General features: G+C 63.8%; 1 protein-coding gene across 3 annotated transcripts in view; it reads right to left on the bottom strand.

Moving 5' to 3' along the window:
- Positions 1 to 11000, bottom strand: part of PHF14 (PHD finger protein 14) — a 79759-nt gene extending 68759 nt beyond the window's left edge. For 2 of the 3 annotated variants that reach the window (XM_056800587.1, XM_056800588.1), the window contains exons 1-4: positions 10674 to 11000; positions 10454 to 10564; positions 4844 to 5499; positions 2302 to 2446 (exon numbers count right to left, since the gene is read on the bottom strand). In XM_056800587.1, the coding sequence (XP_056656565.1) occupies positions 2302 to 2446; positions 4844 to 5499; positions 10454 to 10564; position 10674 (913 nt within the window). In that variant the 5' untranslated portion in view covers positions 10675 to 11000. The remainder of the gene's footprint in view (positions 1 to 2301; positions 2447 to 4843; positions 5500 to 10453; positions 10565 to 10673) is intronic. The other variant, XM_056800586.1, reaches the window with a different exon arrangement.
- Positions 11001 to 11465: the final 465 nt, after the last annotated feature.

Genomic DNA, 11465 nt, shown 5'->3' on the forward strand with positions numbered 1-11465 from the left:
GCTTGGCCACGGCCCGGCCCACGGGAGGAAGCCCCAGCACGGTACAGCGGACAGCGTGCTGGATCCGGAGCCGGAGAGGCTCCCACGTCAAAGGGCCGTGGCCAGAAGGGGCAGAAAGGGTTTTCTGCCACGACTGCACCATGCCGAGCCCCTCAGCGACCCCACGGCAGCAGGGCTGCTGGCCTCCGTCCGGCCCCAACCAAGCCTTGCAGCCGAGCAGCCCAGGTCTGCCTCCAAGCACCGTCTGGGGCGCCGATCAAAGGCCTTTTCCATCGAAGCTCGCCAGGACCGGTGCCGAGGCCAGGGAGCCACGAGCGCAGTTAGGAAGGGAAGCCCTGAGCAGACACCCCCCGGGGGGGGCCTCAGAAGTCAGCGGGATCACGAAGCCCCGCCTACGGGGGAGAACGAGACAGAGAGGCCGTGGGCACGTGGGGAAAAGGCGTGAAGGAAAACGGGAGGGAAGGTGCCCACAGGGGCCGACCCCGGCTCGGGGTCCCAAAGTCAGGGTCTCTGAAGCCCAGGGGCCGGCCGGGCCGAGGAGGGGGGCGGGCAGCACGTCAGAAAGAGCCTCCAGGCTCGAGCACGGCCTCTCCAGAAAGCCGAGAGCGTCACGCCAGGCGGGAGCCGATGCGGGCCTGGAGGGGGCAGCTGGGCGAGGGGAGGGATGGGAGGCACGTGGAGCCAGGCTGGGGGAAAGGAGGACGGGGGGCAGCGACAAACGTGGAGGACGACACCTTCCCCGGGAAGGAGGGCGTTAGGAAGAGGGGAGGGCAGAGGAGAGAGAACGAGTCAAAGTGGGGACGGAGTGGCTGTCGGGGGAGCCCAGGAGGGCGTGGGAGATGGGCGACAGGTCAGGCCTGGGTACAGCAGGTCGCACGAAGGCCTATGTGAGGGGCTGCCAAGGGAAAGGGGGCCTCCCGGCAGAGGGGTCAGAGAAGCGGGCCCGAGAAGCTGGGGAGAGCGGCGCAAGAGGGTCCCCGGCCGAGGACGGCCAAGGAACGGCCATTCAAGTTGGAAATGAAGCGGCCCCGCTAGGCCGGAGCGAGCTCCTCTCGGCCCTTCTCAAGAACGCGCTTCTGATGAACCAACAAAACGCGTCGGCCAGGGAAGCCCGGCCAGGCTGCGGCAAGGGAAGGTGAAGACCCCGGCGCAGGGCTGAACAGCAAGATGGGGGAAGGCGCTAGGCGGGCTCTCGGAAAAGGAAAAGCGCTCCCGGAGCGGGGAGTCCTGCAGAAACTGGGGGCGAGGCGAGCTCAGCAGCCCCCGGGACGCTGCCCACACGGGCTGACCCCCGGAGAGCAGCTCGGGGAGGCCGGGAACAAGCGGAAGGCGCCCGCGCCGCTCGGGGACCCCGGGAAGAGCCTTCCAGGAGGGGCTCCGAGGCGACGGAGCTGGGAAGGGGCCCGGAATGCCAGGTGGAGGGGCAGGAAGCCCCGAGACTCTGAGAGGCCATGCACTCAGCAGAGGCGGCAAACGGGCAAAGGGAACACGTTAGGAAGGTTCCGGGGAAGCGGAAAGTGGCCATTGCAGAAAGCCAAGTCCCCGTCCGAGGGAGGGGAAAGGCGGACAGCGGCCGACAGGCAGCACAAACAGCGGCCCGAAGGACTTCTGTCTGAGCCGGGAGGAAAGGCTGCTGGCCAGCTGCAAGCACCGGCGAACGCCTCACCACGCCTGGGAGCCTCACGAGCCCGGAAGCAGACTGGGGGAGGGGGGGCTGTAGTGACGACGACGGGAGCGGAAGAAGCCACTAGTGCGGTCGCCGCTCGCAGAGCAGGGAAGGGCAGGCGTGGAGGCAGGCGAGGGGGAGTGACTGGCGCGCTTGTGCAGGAAGCGAGGAAGGCAGGCCCCGCGCCGGGAGGGACTCGGGAGCCCTTTCGGATCCCCAAAGACCCCCTGTCCGCGCCTCGCCCTCGGCGCTCTTCCCGCCTGCGCTACCCAATAGAGGCTGCCTCCTGGAGGTCCCCCCTCCAGTGCCCGCCACAAGAGGCTTCTTTCCTCCAGGAGGGCCGACGGCCCGGGGCCCGCCGGCCCTCGCTGCTGCATCTCCCGGCTCGCCGGCGGCGCAGGCCGAGGCTGCCCGAGGAGCCTGCCACTCACGGCCCGGACGGGAAGGAAGCGGCCGCCGCCGCGCCTGTCCCTGTCTCAGCCCAGGCGGAAGCGCGGAGCGTCTGCGCCGCTGGCCAGGGCACAGGCTGACCCGGGCCCAGTCCCTTCGCCCCGCCGGCCCCGCCCCGGCCCCCCGGGCTCACCTTCGTGCACGGTGACGGCCCCGCCGGCCCCCCCTCCCCCCCCCGGGCTCACCTTCGTGCACGGTGATGCCGCAGTTGTCGCACTGGATGATCTCGTCGGCGTCCTCGCTGTTGTCGCCGAGGCACACGCAGCAGATGAGGATGTGATCCATCTTCTGGGCGCTCCAGCTCTGGCTCTTCTCAAGAATCAGGGAATCCTGCAAGAGAGGCGCCAACAGCGTTATGCCCCGGGAAGGCCCTCGGGACACCCCGAGACGTCTACACCAGCCTCCGGATCTCCACCATCCCCGGACGGGGGGGGGGTTCAGGAACCGGCCGGCCCCCCCTCAGGAAGGTGCTTTTCTCTTTGCACTCGGTGTCGCGCGCAGACCCCAGGAAGTGAGCCTCACGCTCTTCCCTGCCTGCCGTCCCCGAGCCCCAAAAGTCCCTTCGCCGAGGCTTGGCCTCAAGGATCCCCGCGGGGGGCTCCAGCTTCATCCTTCTACAGAGGAGGACACGGAAGCTTAGGAAGAAGCCGGCCACCCCAAGCAGGATTCACACCTAGACCCCGGGCCCGGCCGTCGGGGCAGGCATGCTCAGAACTGCCTGGCTGCAGACAGCTTGTGGCCACAGGGTGGCGCCGGCCCCACCCCGCCACCTTCCCAAGCACTGGGGGGGGAGATAACGGGGGAAATGGACGGCCATCACTGGAGAGACGACCCCCGCCTGGTCTCCGAGAGGCCACCCAAGGGCCAGGGGGAACCCCCCCGAGCGGGAGCAGCAGACTAAAATGGCGGCCTGGACGGGCCACGCCATTCTGCGATCGGCAGGGAGCGTTTATTGAGCGCCTCCTGTGCGCCAGGCACCAAAGGCCTCCAGAAAGCACGGGGCACCCCTGGACAGAAGGGGGAGAGCCTCCCGGGCCCAGGCCACAGAGGCGGAGGGATGGCCGGAGGGAGCCGAGGCCGTCACGGACGGAGGCCAGGCCGCTGGATTGGAAACTACGAGACCGTCAGGGCCTCCGGAGAGATTGGAGGAGACCAAGGGGAGGCTCCCAGAGAAGGCCCAAAAGGAAGTGCCGGCGCCGGGCTGGCGACCTGCTGGACGAGGCGTCACTTCTCCATGGAGGCCACCGAGTCAAGGAGGAAAGGGGAGAGCAGCCAGGGGCCGAGGCTGAGACGCCGCCTCCAGGGTGCCCCCCAGGCTTCACAGTCCCTTCGGGGGTCGTGAAGGGGTGGTGGCGAGGGTCGGGCACGGCGAAAGGGAAACTCGAGAGCTGAGAGCTGGAAAGGCAGCCTGAGGAGCCGGGCAGCTCAGCCCCTCGTCCCCACCAACCCCCTTCTCCTTAAAGAGCAGCCCCGCTGCGAGAGGGGGAGCTCTCGGGTCAAGGCTCACCGGACGGACTTCTAAGGGAACGTGGGAAACGGGGCCCCGAAGACTCAATTCTCGGGCTTGGGAGCCCCTCCCCCGCCCGGACCCCAAAGCCCAGGAGCTGCTCGGCCCGACGGCCGCCTCCCGAAGACCCGTCGAGCGGCCCCCGGCGGGATGCGGTGCTCCTGGAGGGGCGGCGCAGGACCCAGACCGGAGGATTCCGGGCCAGGATTCGGGGGACCCTCCGAGCCAATCCAAGGAGCTGGGAGGCAGGCGGGGCCTCGGGGGCTCACGGGCAGAGACGAGAAAGTCCCCAAGACCGTGCGAGGAAGGAAAGCTGGGGGCCGTCCCTGCCCGAGGAGCCTGGACCGCCTTCAGGGAGCCGGGCAGGAGGGGCAGCCCTGGGCCTGCTCAGGGCGGAGTCTAGGGCGAGGACGCCGAGGGCCAGCCGGCCTGTTCCAGTGCCGGGGATGACATCAGCAACACCCCCCCCCCCCCCCCAAGAGCTCAGGCCCCACTCGCACACACATGCCCAGGCCGCAGCCGGAGCCCCAGAAGCAGGGCCGCCCCAACCTCCACTGGACGAAATGCACCACTTAAAGCAACTAAGGGAGGTAAAGGCAAAGGGTGGGGGAGGAGGGGAGCCCCTCATTCCTCTCTGCAGCTGGCCTTAAAATCATGGGGGTGGGGCAGCTCTATGACAGCTGGGAGGGAGGGAGGGAGGAGGGAGGGGGGAGGGAGGAAGGAAGGAAGGAAGGAAGGAAGGAAGGAAGGAAGGAAGGAAGGAAGGAAGGAAGGAAGGAAGGAAGGAAGGAAGGAAGGGAGGGAGGGAGGAAGGAAGGAAGGAAGGAAGGAAGGAAGGAAGGAAGGAAGGAAGGAAGGGAGGAAGGGAGGAAGGGAGGAAGGGAGGAAGGGAGGAAGGGAGGAAGGGAGGAAGGGAGGAAGGGAGGGATGGAAGAGGGAGGAAGGGAGGAAGAGAGGAAGGGAGAGAGGGAAGGAGGGAGGGAGGCATTAAGTGCATCCTTTGTGCCAGGCACAAGGCTACGCACTTTCCAAAGAGGATTTCGGGTGGTCATCAGGACCCCAGGGAGGTGGGGGCCAAGCCACTCTAGGCGCTGGGGCAGGGAGGAGGGCCTGGGGAGCCGATTTGGGAGAGCTCCTGGCCCTCTGAGCATGGCACACGGGGGCTCGCAGGGCAGCCCCACCGCCCTGACAGAGATCCCACAGAGATCGGGGTGCTCTACCTCATTGCTCTTGCTCTGGGAAAGGGTCAGGCTATCATTGGTCAGTTCCTCATCATCGGCGCTGGTCCTGCTCAGGACCTGACTCTTCCTCTTCTTGCTCGGCCCATCGCTGGCCGGGCTGCTGTGACCTTCGTCGTTGCCGTCATCGTTGTCATCCTCGTCGCTGCCGCTGCAGTCATCTTCATCATCCTCGTTGTCGCCATCGCTGCCGTCCCTGTGCGAGGCGGCCTTGCCTTTCCTCCGCGCAGCTGCTGGCCGCCAGTCGTTGTCGTCCTCGCTGTCGTAGTCGTCCATGTCGTTCAGCTCCTCCATGGACACGAAGTCGAGGAGGGGCCGGTTCCGGCGGAGGTTCCACTTCTTGGGCTCGCTGGCCTGCTCCTCGGGGGCTGCGGGGGCGGGGGCGGCCCCCTCGGCCTTGTCCTTGTCCTTCCTCTTTTTGGGCTTCTCTCCAGTCTCCTCCTCCTTCTTCTCCGTCTTTCCCAGGGCCTTCTCGGCCCCGGGGCCATCTCCCTCCCCGGCACTCTTCAGCAGTTGCGCCTCGGCCTTGGCTTCCTCGGCGAGATCTTCCTCCAGGACGTTCTCTTCGGAGTCACTGCAGGACCCTTCTCCACTGTCCTTCGAAGGGTCTTCGCTTCCATTCCCACTCCCTTCAGAATCTGTTGAAAAGATGAGAAAAAACCACACATATGTAGATACATACACACACACACACACAACGCTGACACAAATGAAGCCACCGAAATGTGAGTAACTTGCAAAATGAGACACGTGACAGGAAGGACCAGCACCCCCCGCCTGGCTGGACCCTCCAGGAGATGAAGCCTTGGATCCAGCGGAGGCAGCGGCCTGCAGACAAGGGCCGGGCACTGCACCATCCTGCTCCCCTGCCCGGGAGGGACCCTCGGATCCCCCCGATTCAGCACGCCCACAGACAGGCTCTGAGTCTCGCATCCTCTGTCTTTCTGCTGAACGAGAGCCACGCAGCCCAGAGGCAGAAGAGAAGGAAGAGCCTCCGTCTCTACTTCCTTCCGCTTCCCCCAGGCCCTCGGCCTCCTGGACACCAAATGTCCTGGGCAGCCAAGAAGGTCACATGGGGAGCCCTGCTGAGCCCTGGCAAAGGCTCCAAAGGACCCGACCCCCAACACTACCGTCCGTATTCCTCGGGGGGAGCACTCCCCACACAATGCACGGGCCATCGCTGGCCACACAGATACGCAGGGGCCAACCTTGTACTGAGCCTCTTCTCCTGGAGCTGAGGGGAGCCCCTCACACTCAGCTCCGGCTGCCACACACTGCCCCCCAGACTATGGGAGCCAAAGTTGCCTCCCAGCACCCTGAGGCCTGAAAAGAGGGGGCCACAGGGGGACCCACCAACTGGCAAATGGCCTCAAGTCACCTCCCCTGCAGGGTGGAGAGCACTCTCTGGGCTCCTGAGTCTTCCTAAGCATCCATTCCATTCCCTACCCAGGCCCTTCCAGCTTCCAGCTATGGACAGGAAGCCTTGAGATCCCCTGCAAAGCCTGGCCTGGAAGTGAGGAGTCAGAAGCCTGGGCTGTAGACCAGGCCGAGCCTCCACCTTCCCAAACAAGCTCTGGCAAGGCACTTAAGGCTTCAGCTCCCTCATTTGTAAAAAAAGAAAAAAGACACTCAAAGACACAATCTCCAGGCCCTCCTGGCCCAGGCTGAAACAGAAATTCCCTTTGGCTCTTAATTAAAGACAAATCCAGAGTCCACAAGGAACAAGAAACAAGGGGGGTGTGGGAGACAGAGAGAAAGGGAGGGAGAGAGACACAGAGACACAGAGAGAGACAGAGAAAAAGAGAGACATAGAGAAAAGAGAGAGAGACAGAGAGAATGAGAGAGGGAAAGAGAGAGAATGAGAGAGAGAGAGAGAAAGAGTGAGACAGACAGAAAGAGTGAGAGAGTGAGAGAGAGACAGAGAAAAAGAGAGACAGAATGAGAGAGGGAGAGAGAGAGAGAGGGAGAGAGAGAGAGAGAGAGAGAGAGAGAGAGAGAGAGAGAGAGAGAGAGAGAGAGGGAGGGAGAGAGAGATGGAGAGAGAGAGAGAGAAAGAAAAAGAGAGACAGAGAGAGTGAGAGAGAGTGAGAGAGAGAGAGAGAGAGAGAGAGAGAGAGAGAGGGAGAGAGAGAGAGTGAGAGAGAGAGAGAGAGAGAGAGAGAGAGAGAGAGAGGGAGGGAGAGAGAGATGGAGAGAGAGAGAGAGAAAGAAAAAGAGAGACAGAGAGAGTGAGAGAGAGTGAGAGAGAGAGAGAGAGAGAGAGAGAGAGAGAGAGAGAGAGAGGGAGAGAGAGAGAGTGAGAGAGAGAGAGAGAGAGAGAGAGAGAAAGAGTGAGAGAAAGAGTGAGAGAGTGAGAGACAGAGAGTCAGGAAAAGAGTGAGAGACAGAGACAGAGAGGGCGAGAGAGAAAGGAGAGGGAAACAAAGAGACAGAGAAAGTCAGGGAGAGATACAGACAGTCACAAGCAGAGGGAGAGTCAGAAACAGAGAAAGAGAGACAGACACACACACAAAGACAGAGAGAGGGAAAGACAAAGACAGAGTCATAGGGAGAGACAGACATAAGCAGAAAGGGAAAGTGAGACAGAGAATTAGAGGGAAAGAGAGTCAGAGAAAGAGACAAACACAAGCAGATGGAGAGAAGAGACCCAATCCTTTGGCCTCTGTGGCTCTGGCAAAACAGGCACTAAATGATGTAGTGAGGCTTCTGCATTTTCCACCCCTACACACAAGGGTACACTGCACAGCCCACAAGTCCCAGGAGGCTTCCTCAACAGAACCCCAGCGACTCTGGGGCGAAGGAGGGGGCTGCTATGGCCCACTAATGTGCTTTATTTCCTCCAAACTTGCCCAACCTTAGCCTCCAGACGCTGACTGGAAGAGAGAGGGAGAAGGACTGTCCTACATTAAAAGTGAACCAGAATCTTCCTGATAGAAAAAGAGGGGCTGGAAGAAATGCTGGAGGGGCCACTGCGGGGGCCCTGAAACAGCAGGGCCTCGGGGCTTCCATTGAGTGCACTTCACCTCTCCAAGGGTAGGCGAGAGCCCTGTGGACAATCACCACAATCCCAAAAGAGGAAGGGCCACCATGATCTCCCGCATGAACGGACCCCTGAGTGCTCCTAGGCCAGGCCTCCAAACTGCTATAAAAATAGCCTGACCCAATTATCCCTAAGTCCAGCTGCTGGACATCCCTCCACCTGATGAAGGTTCCACTCTGGCCGTTTTGCCTGAAAAGCTCCCACAAGGGCCGGAGCTGGCCTCTGACCACCTGAGAAAGGGGAGGGCTGGATAAGGCGGCTCTCCTGCTCGCCGGTCTCTCCTCAGTCTTATGGCTCCTCAAAAAGGTCAATTCTCTGAGCGGGACGCAGGTGGCCGTCGGAGGAGCTGGTCTGTCTCCAGTCGCCTCTGTGGGTAGCAGGGAGACGCTGCAGCGGTTCCAGATCTGGACTGTCCTGCTAATTTCCGTCATTTCTAGACAATCCCTCATCTAGCAGGGCCTCTAATCGGGTGGCTCTGACCAGGCAAACTGCAATGACTCTCCCGTGGAGCTTCCCTACAAATCCAGGCCATGGCAGTCCCTCAACCATCTCCGTCTCCCAACAATCGACTCTACTACCAGGAAAGAAGAAATTGCTTTGGGCCAAAATAGAGCACCCCACGAGGCACGTGGCGAGCTGGCTGAGCTGGGCAGGGTCAGTCCTGTGAGGAGGCTGCGAGCCTGTTGCCATGTGCGCCCAGCGAGTCCTAAGACGGGGGGCCACGTGGGTAAACACATGCTTTCCAGGGGAACAAAGAAAAAGTGGCCCTCACTAGGAGTGGGAGACTGAGCAGGGGTCATCAGGGCCGGGACCCCTCTGCCCTCCGTGGCCAGAAAGGAGCTTGGCTCGGACCGACAGCGCGTCCCCTCAGAGAAGTCGAGAGAGGAAGACGAGTCAGGGACAAAGAAGGGGAAGAAGCAACAAGGGCGCACGGAAGAGAAAACGCCTTCGTTTCCCTGAAACAAGCACTCAGTCTTCGTCGCGACTCCCCGAACGGCTACTGCTAGAAGGAAAGCAGCAAAGGAGGCCCGCGCTCCTGCCACATGCCCGTGACGGCCAACATGCATGTCCAAGTCCACGGGAGCCGGTATCGCCCGTAACAAGAGCTCTTTGCCTAACGCGTTCCGACGCCCTCGGTGCTCTCACTACCCTGGGAGGCGGAGGCAGTGACGATCCCAGTTCAGAGAGGAGAAAACAGAGGCAGCCAGTCAGCCAGCTAAGAGTGGCTGAGGCCAGACCGAGTTCCTGAAGTCTTCCTAACCGCAGAGCCTGAGCTCCAGGCCTTGGACCCCCTAGAAGTCCCAACACACACGCCATCAGCCAGCGGGACCGCCCTCCGTGGTACTCAAGTCCCTTCTTAACTGGGGCCCACGATCACATTTCGTGAGGAGGCAGGGAGCGGGCCTCAGTGGGCCAGACGCACCCCTAGCCTTCAGCATGCAGCCCCCCGCCCCGGGAGGCCCCCACATCAGTGCCTGACTCTGGGCTGCTCCCCCCAAAGGACCCTGCCGGAAGGCTTCTGGGAAAGATCCCAGGGCCGGTGGAGCTCTCTGTGACTCGGAAGGAGCCGCAGCAGAGCTGGTGCCCTCCAAGAGCCCGGGGCCTCCGCACGGAGGGCACGCAGGACGAGCGGCTCGGCCCCGAGGTCCAAGGAGGTGGCCCCTGACGCCTCTCCTGCCCTCCCCACTCCTTTTCCTAGATTGTCTCCAGCCCGTCCTCAGCCAGAAAGTCGGGTCCCGTCTCTGCCCATCCAGTGGGGCCAATCAGGCCCTCCTGGGAGACTGAGAAGCCGAGGGAGGGCCCCGGCCTGGCTCCTCCTCCTGCCTAGACAGCAAAGTGCTCCCGGCGGGGCATGGGTGAGCCCTGGGCAAGGGGCAGTGAGGGGGACAGCTGGGAAGGCCGGGCCAGGGTGGCACCCGCGACATCACCGGCTTCAGAAGGCCTCCAGGAGAGCTGGCAGAGCCGTACGTGCACCTGCACCTATGTGTGTAACGGTCTGTGTCCATTTCTACACGTGTGTAACAGTGTGTGTGTAACGGTAGTCTATCTGTCCATCTCTCCGGCTCTGCGCTCTGCCTGTCTATAATGGTGCCCCTACGGTTCTGCAGATGTCTGTAAGAGCTTCTGTGCCCTTCTGCCCCCACCGTGTGCCAGGATCTGCCCCTTGGGACCCCCCCCCCCAGCAGTCAGGCCCTTTAGTACCATCAGGGAGCACCTAGGGGGCCCCTCAGTGCCCCTCCCAGGCACGACGACTGGCCAGCCTCTCCGGTCCCGGTAGTTTCCCCTCCATCCCCAATCACTCCAGTGGACAGGGGGGCGTAGAGAGTGGGCTAGTCACTTCCCCAGGCCCACCCAGCCAGGCAGTGTCTGAGGCCGGCCGGACCCCAGGCCCTCCCCTGTCTGGGACTGGCTCTCTGTCCCTGAGCCACTCCCCACCTCAGGCTGCTGACCAGCGGCCCGGGGAAGGAGGGGATTTGGGCTCTAACCCTAAACTCCTGCCAGGTGCCGACCCCACCCGAGGGCTCCCCGCGAGGTGGGGGAGGGAACCTTACCGGAAGCGTCGCCCACTTTAAAGTCGCTGTCATCGGAGCTGTCATAGTCGAGCGCCTCGAGCAGGGACGCGGCCAGGGGCTTCACGGGCCTCCGCTTGGAGCTGCGATCCACTGAGAGGAGAAACAGAGCAGGTGTCACGGGGGAGGAGGAGAGCGCGACGCCCACGCCCCCAAGGCTCCCTCCCCCGCGCCCCACGCGCCCCCACACCCCCGCACTCACTAGGGCCGGTGTCGTCGGCGGCGCAAGGCCGGAGGGTGCGCAGGGGGGCGGCGGCGGCCGCGGAGGAGGCGGCGGAGGCCCGGCCCTGGCGGCCTGGCCGTCCCCACGCGCGGCCCACTCCGGGCCGCCCCGCGCCGCGCCCCCGCCCGCCGCAGCGCGCGCCCGTCTCCGCGCCCGGGAGGAAGCCCGCACGAGGGCACGGGCCCGCGCCGACGCCCCCGCACACGAAGGACCGCTCGGCGGGATTCAGCACACGGGGCCAGGGAAGAGAACAGAGATGCTCCGGGGACTGTGGCAGCGCCTGCAGCAGTAGCTACTGGGGGCCAGGCGCGAGGTGGGAGGGGGCGGGGCGGGGGAGGCGTGGCGAGAGAATACAGTGCGCCTGCGCGGAGGCGGAGCTACCCTGGAGAAGCATAGTGCGCCTGCGTCAGGGGTGGCGAGGAAAGCAGTGCGCTTGCGCGGGGCGGGGTGAGGCGCCATAGACATGGCTGAGGAAATAAGTCTGGCGACTGCAGTGCGCCGGTGTCCGCAGAGGGGGAGGAGCCTAAGGTGGGAGCTGATTAGCGCCTGCGCCGAAGAAGCGCGAGAGTAGGCGTGAAGGAGATGAGAGCAGGGGGCGGAGCCAGGCCGGAGACTCGGGAGCGCGCCTCCAGCTGCAGCGAGTCCGAATCCCGGGAGCGCGCTCCCTACGGCTCTCTTTGTTCTGCTTTGCCGCCTTGGCTGCCGGACTTGCCTGGGTTGGCGCCCGGCGGGGCGAGCGGGGCCCTAAGGAGCCAGAGGTCCCTGGAGAAG

This window comes from Monodelphis domestica, chromosome 5 (genome assembly GCF_027887165.1).
Source record: "Monodelphis domestica isolate mMonDom1 chromosome 5, mMonDom1.pri, whole genome shotgun sequence".
NCBI lineage: Eukaryota > Metazoa > Chordata > Mammalia > Didelphimorphia > Didelphidae > Monodelphis > Monodelphis domestica.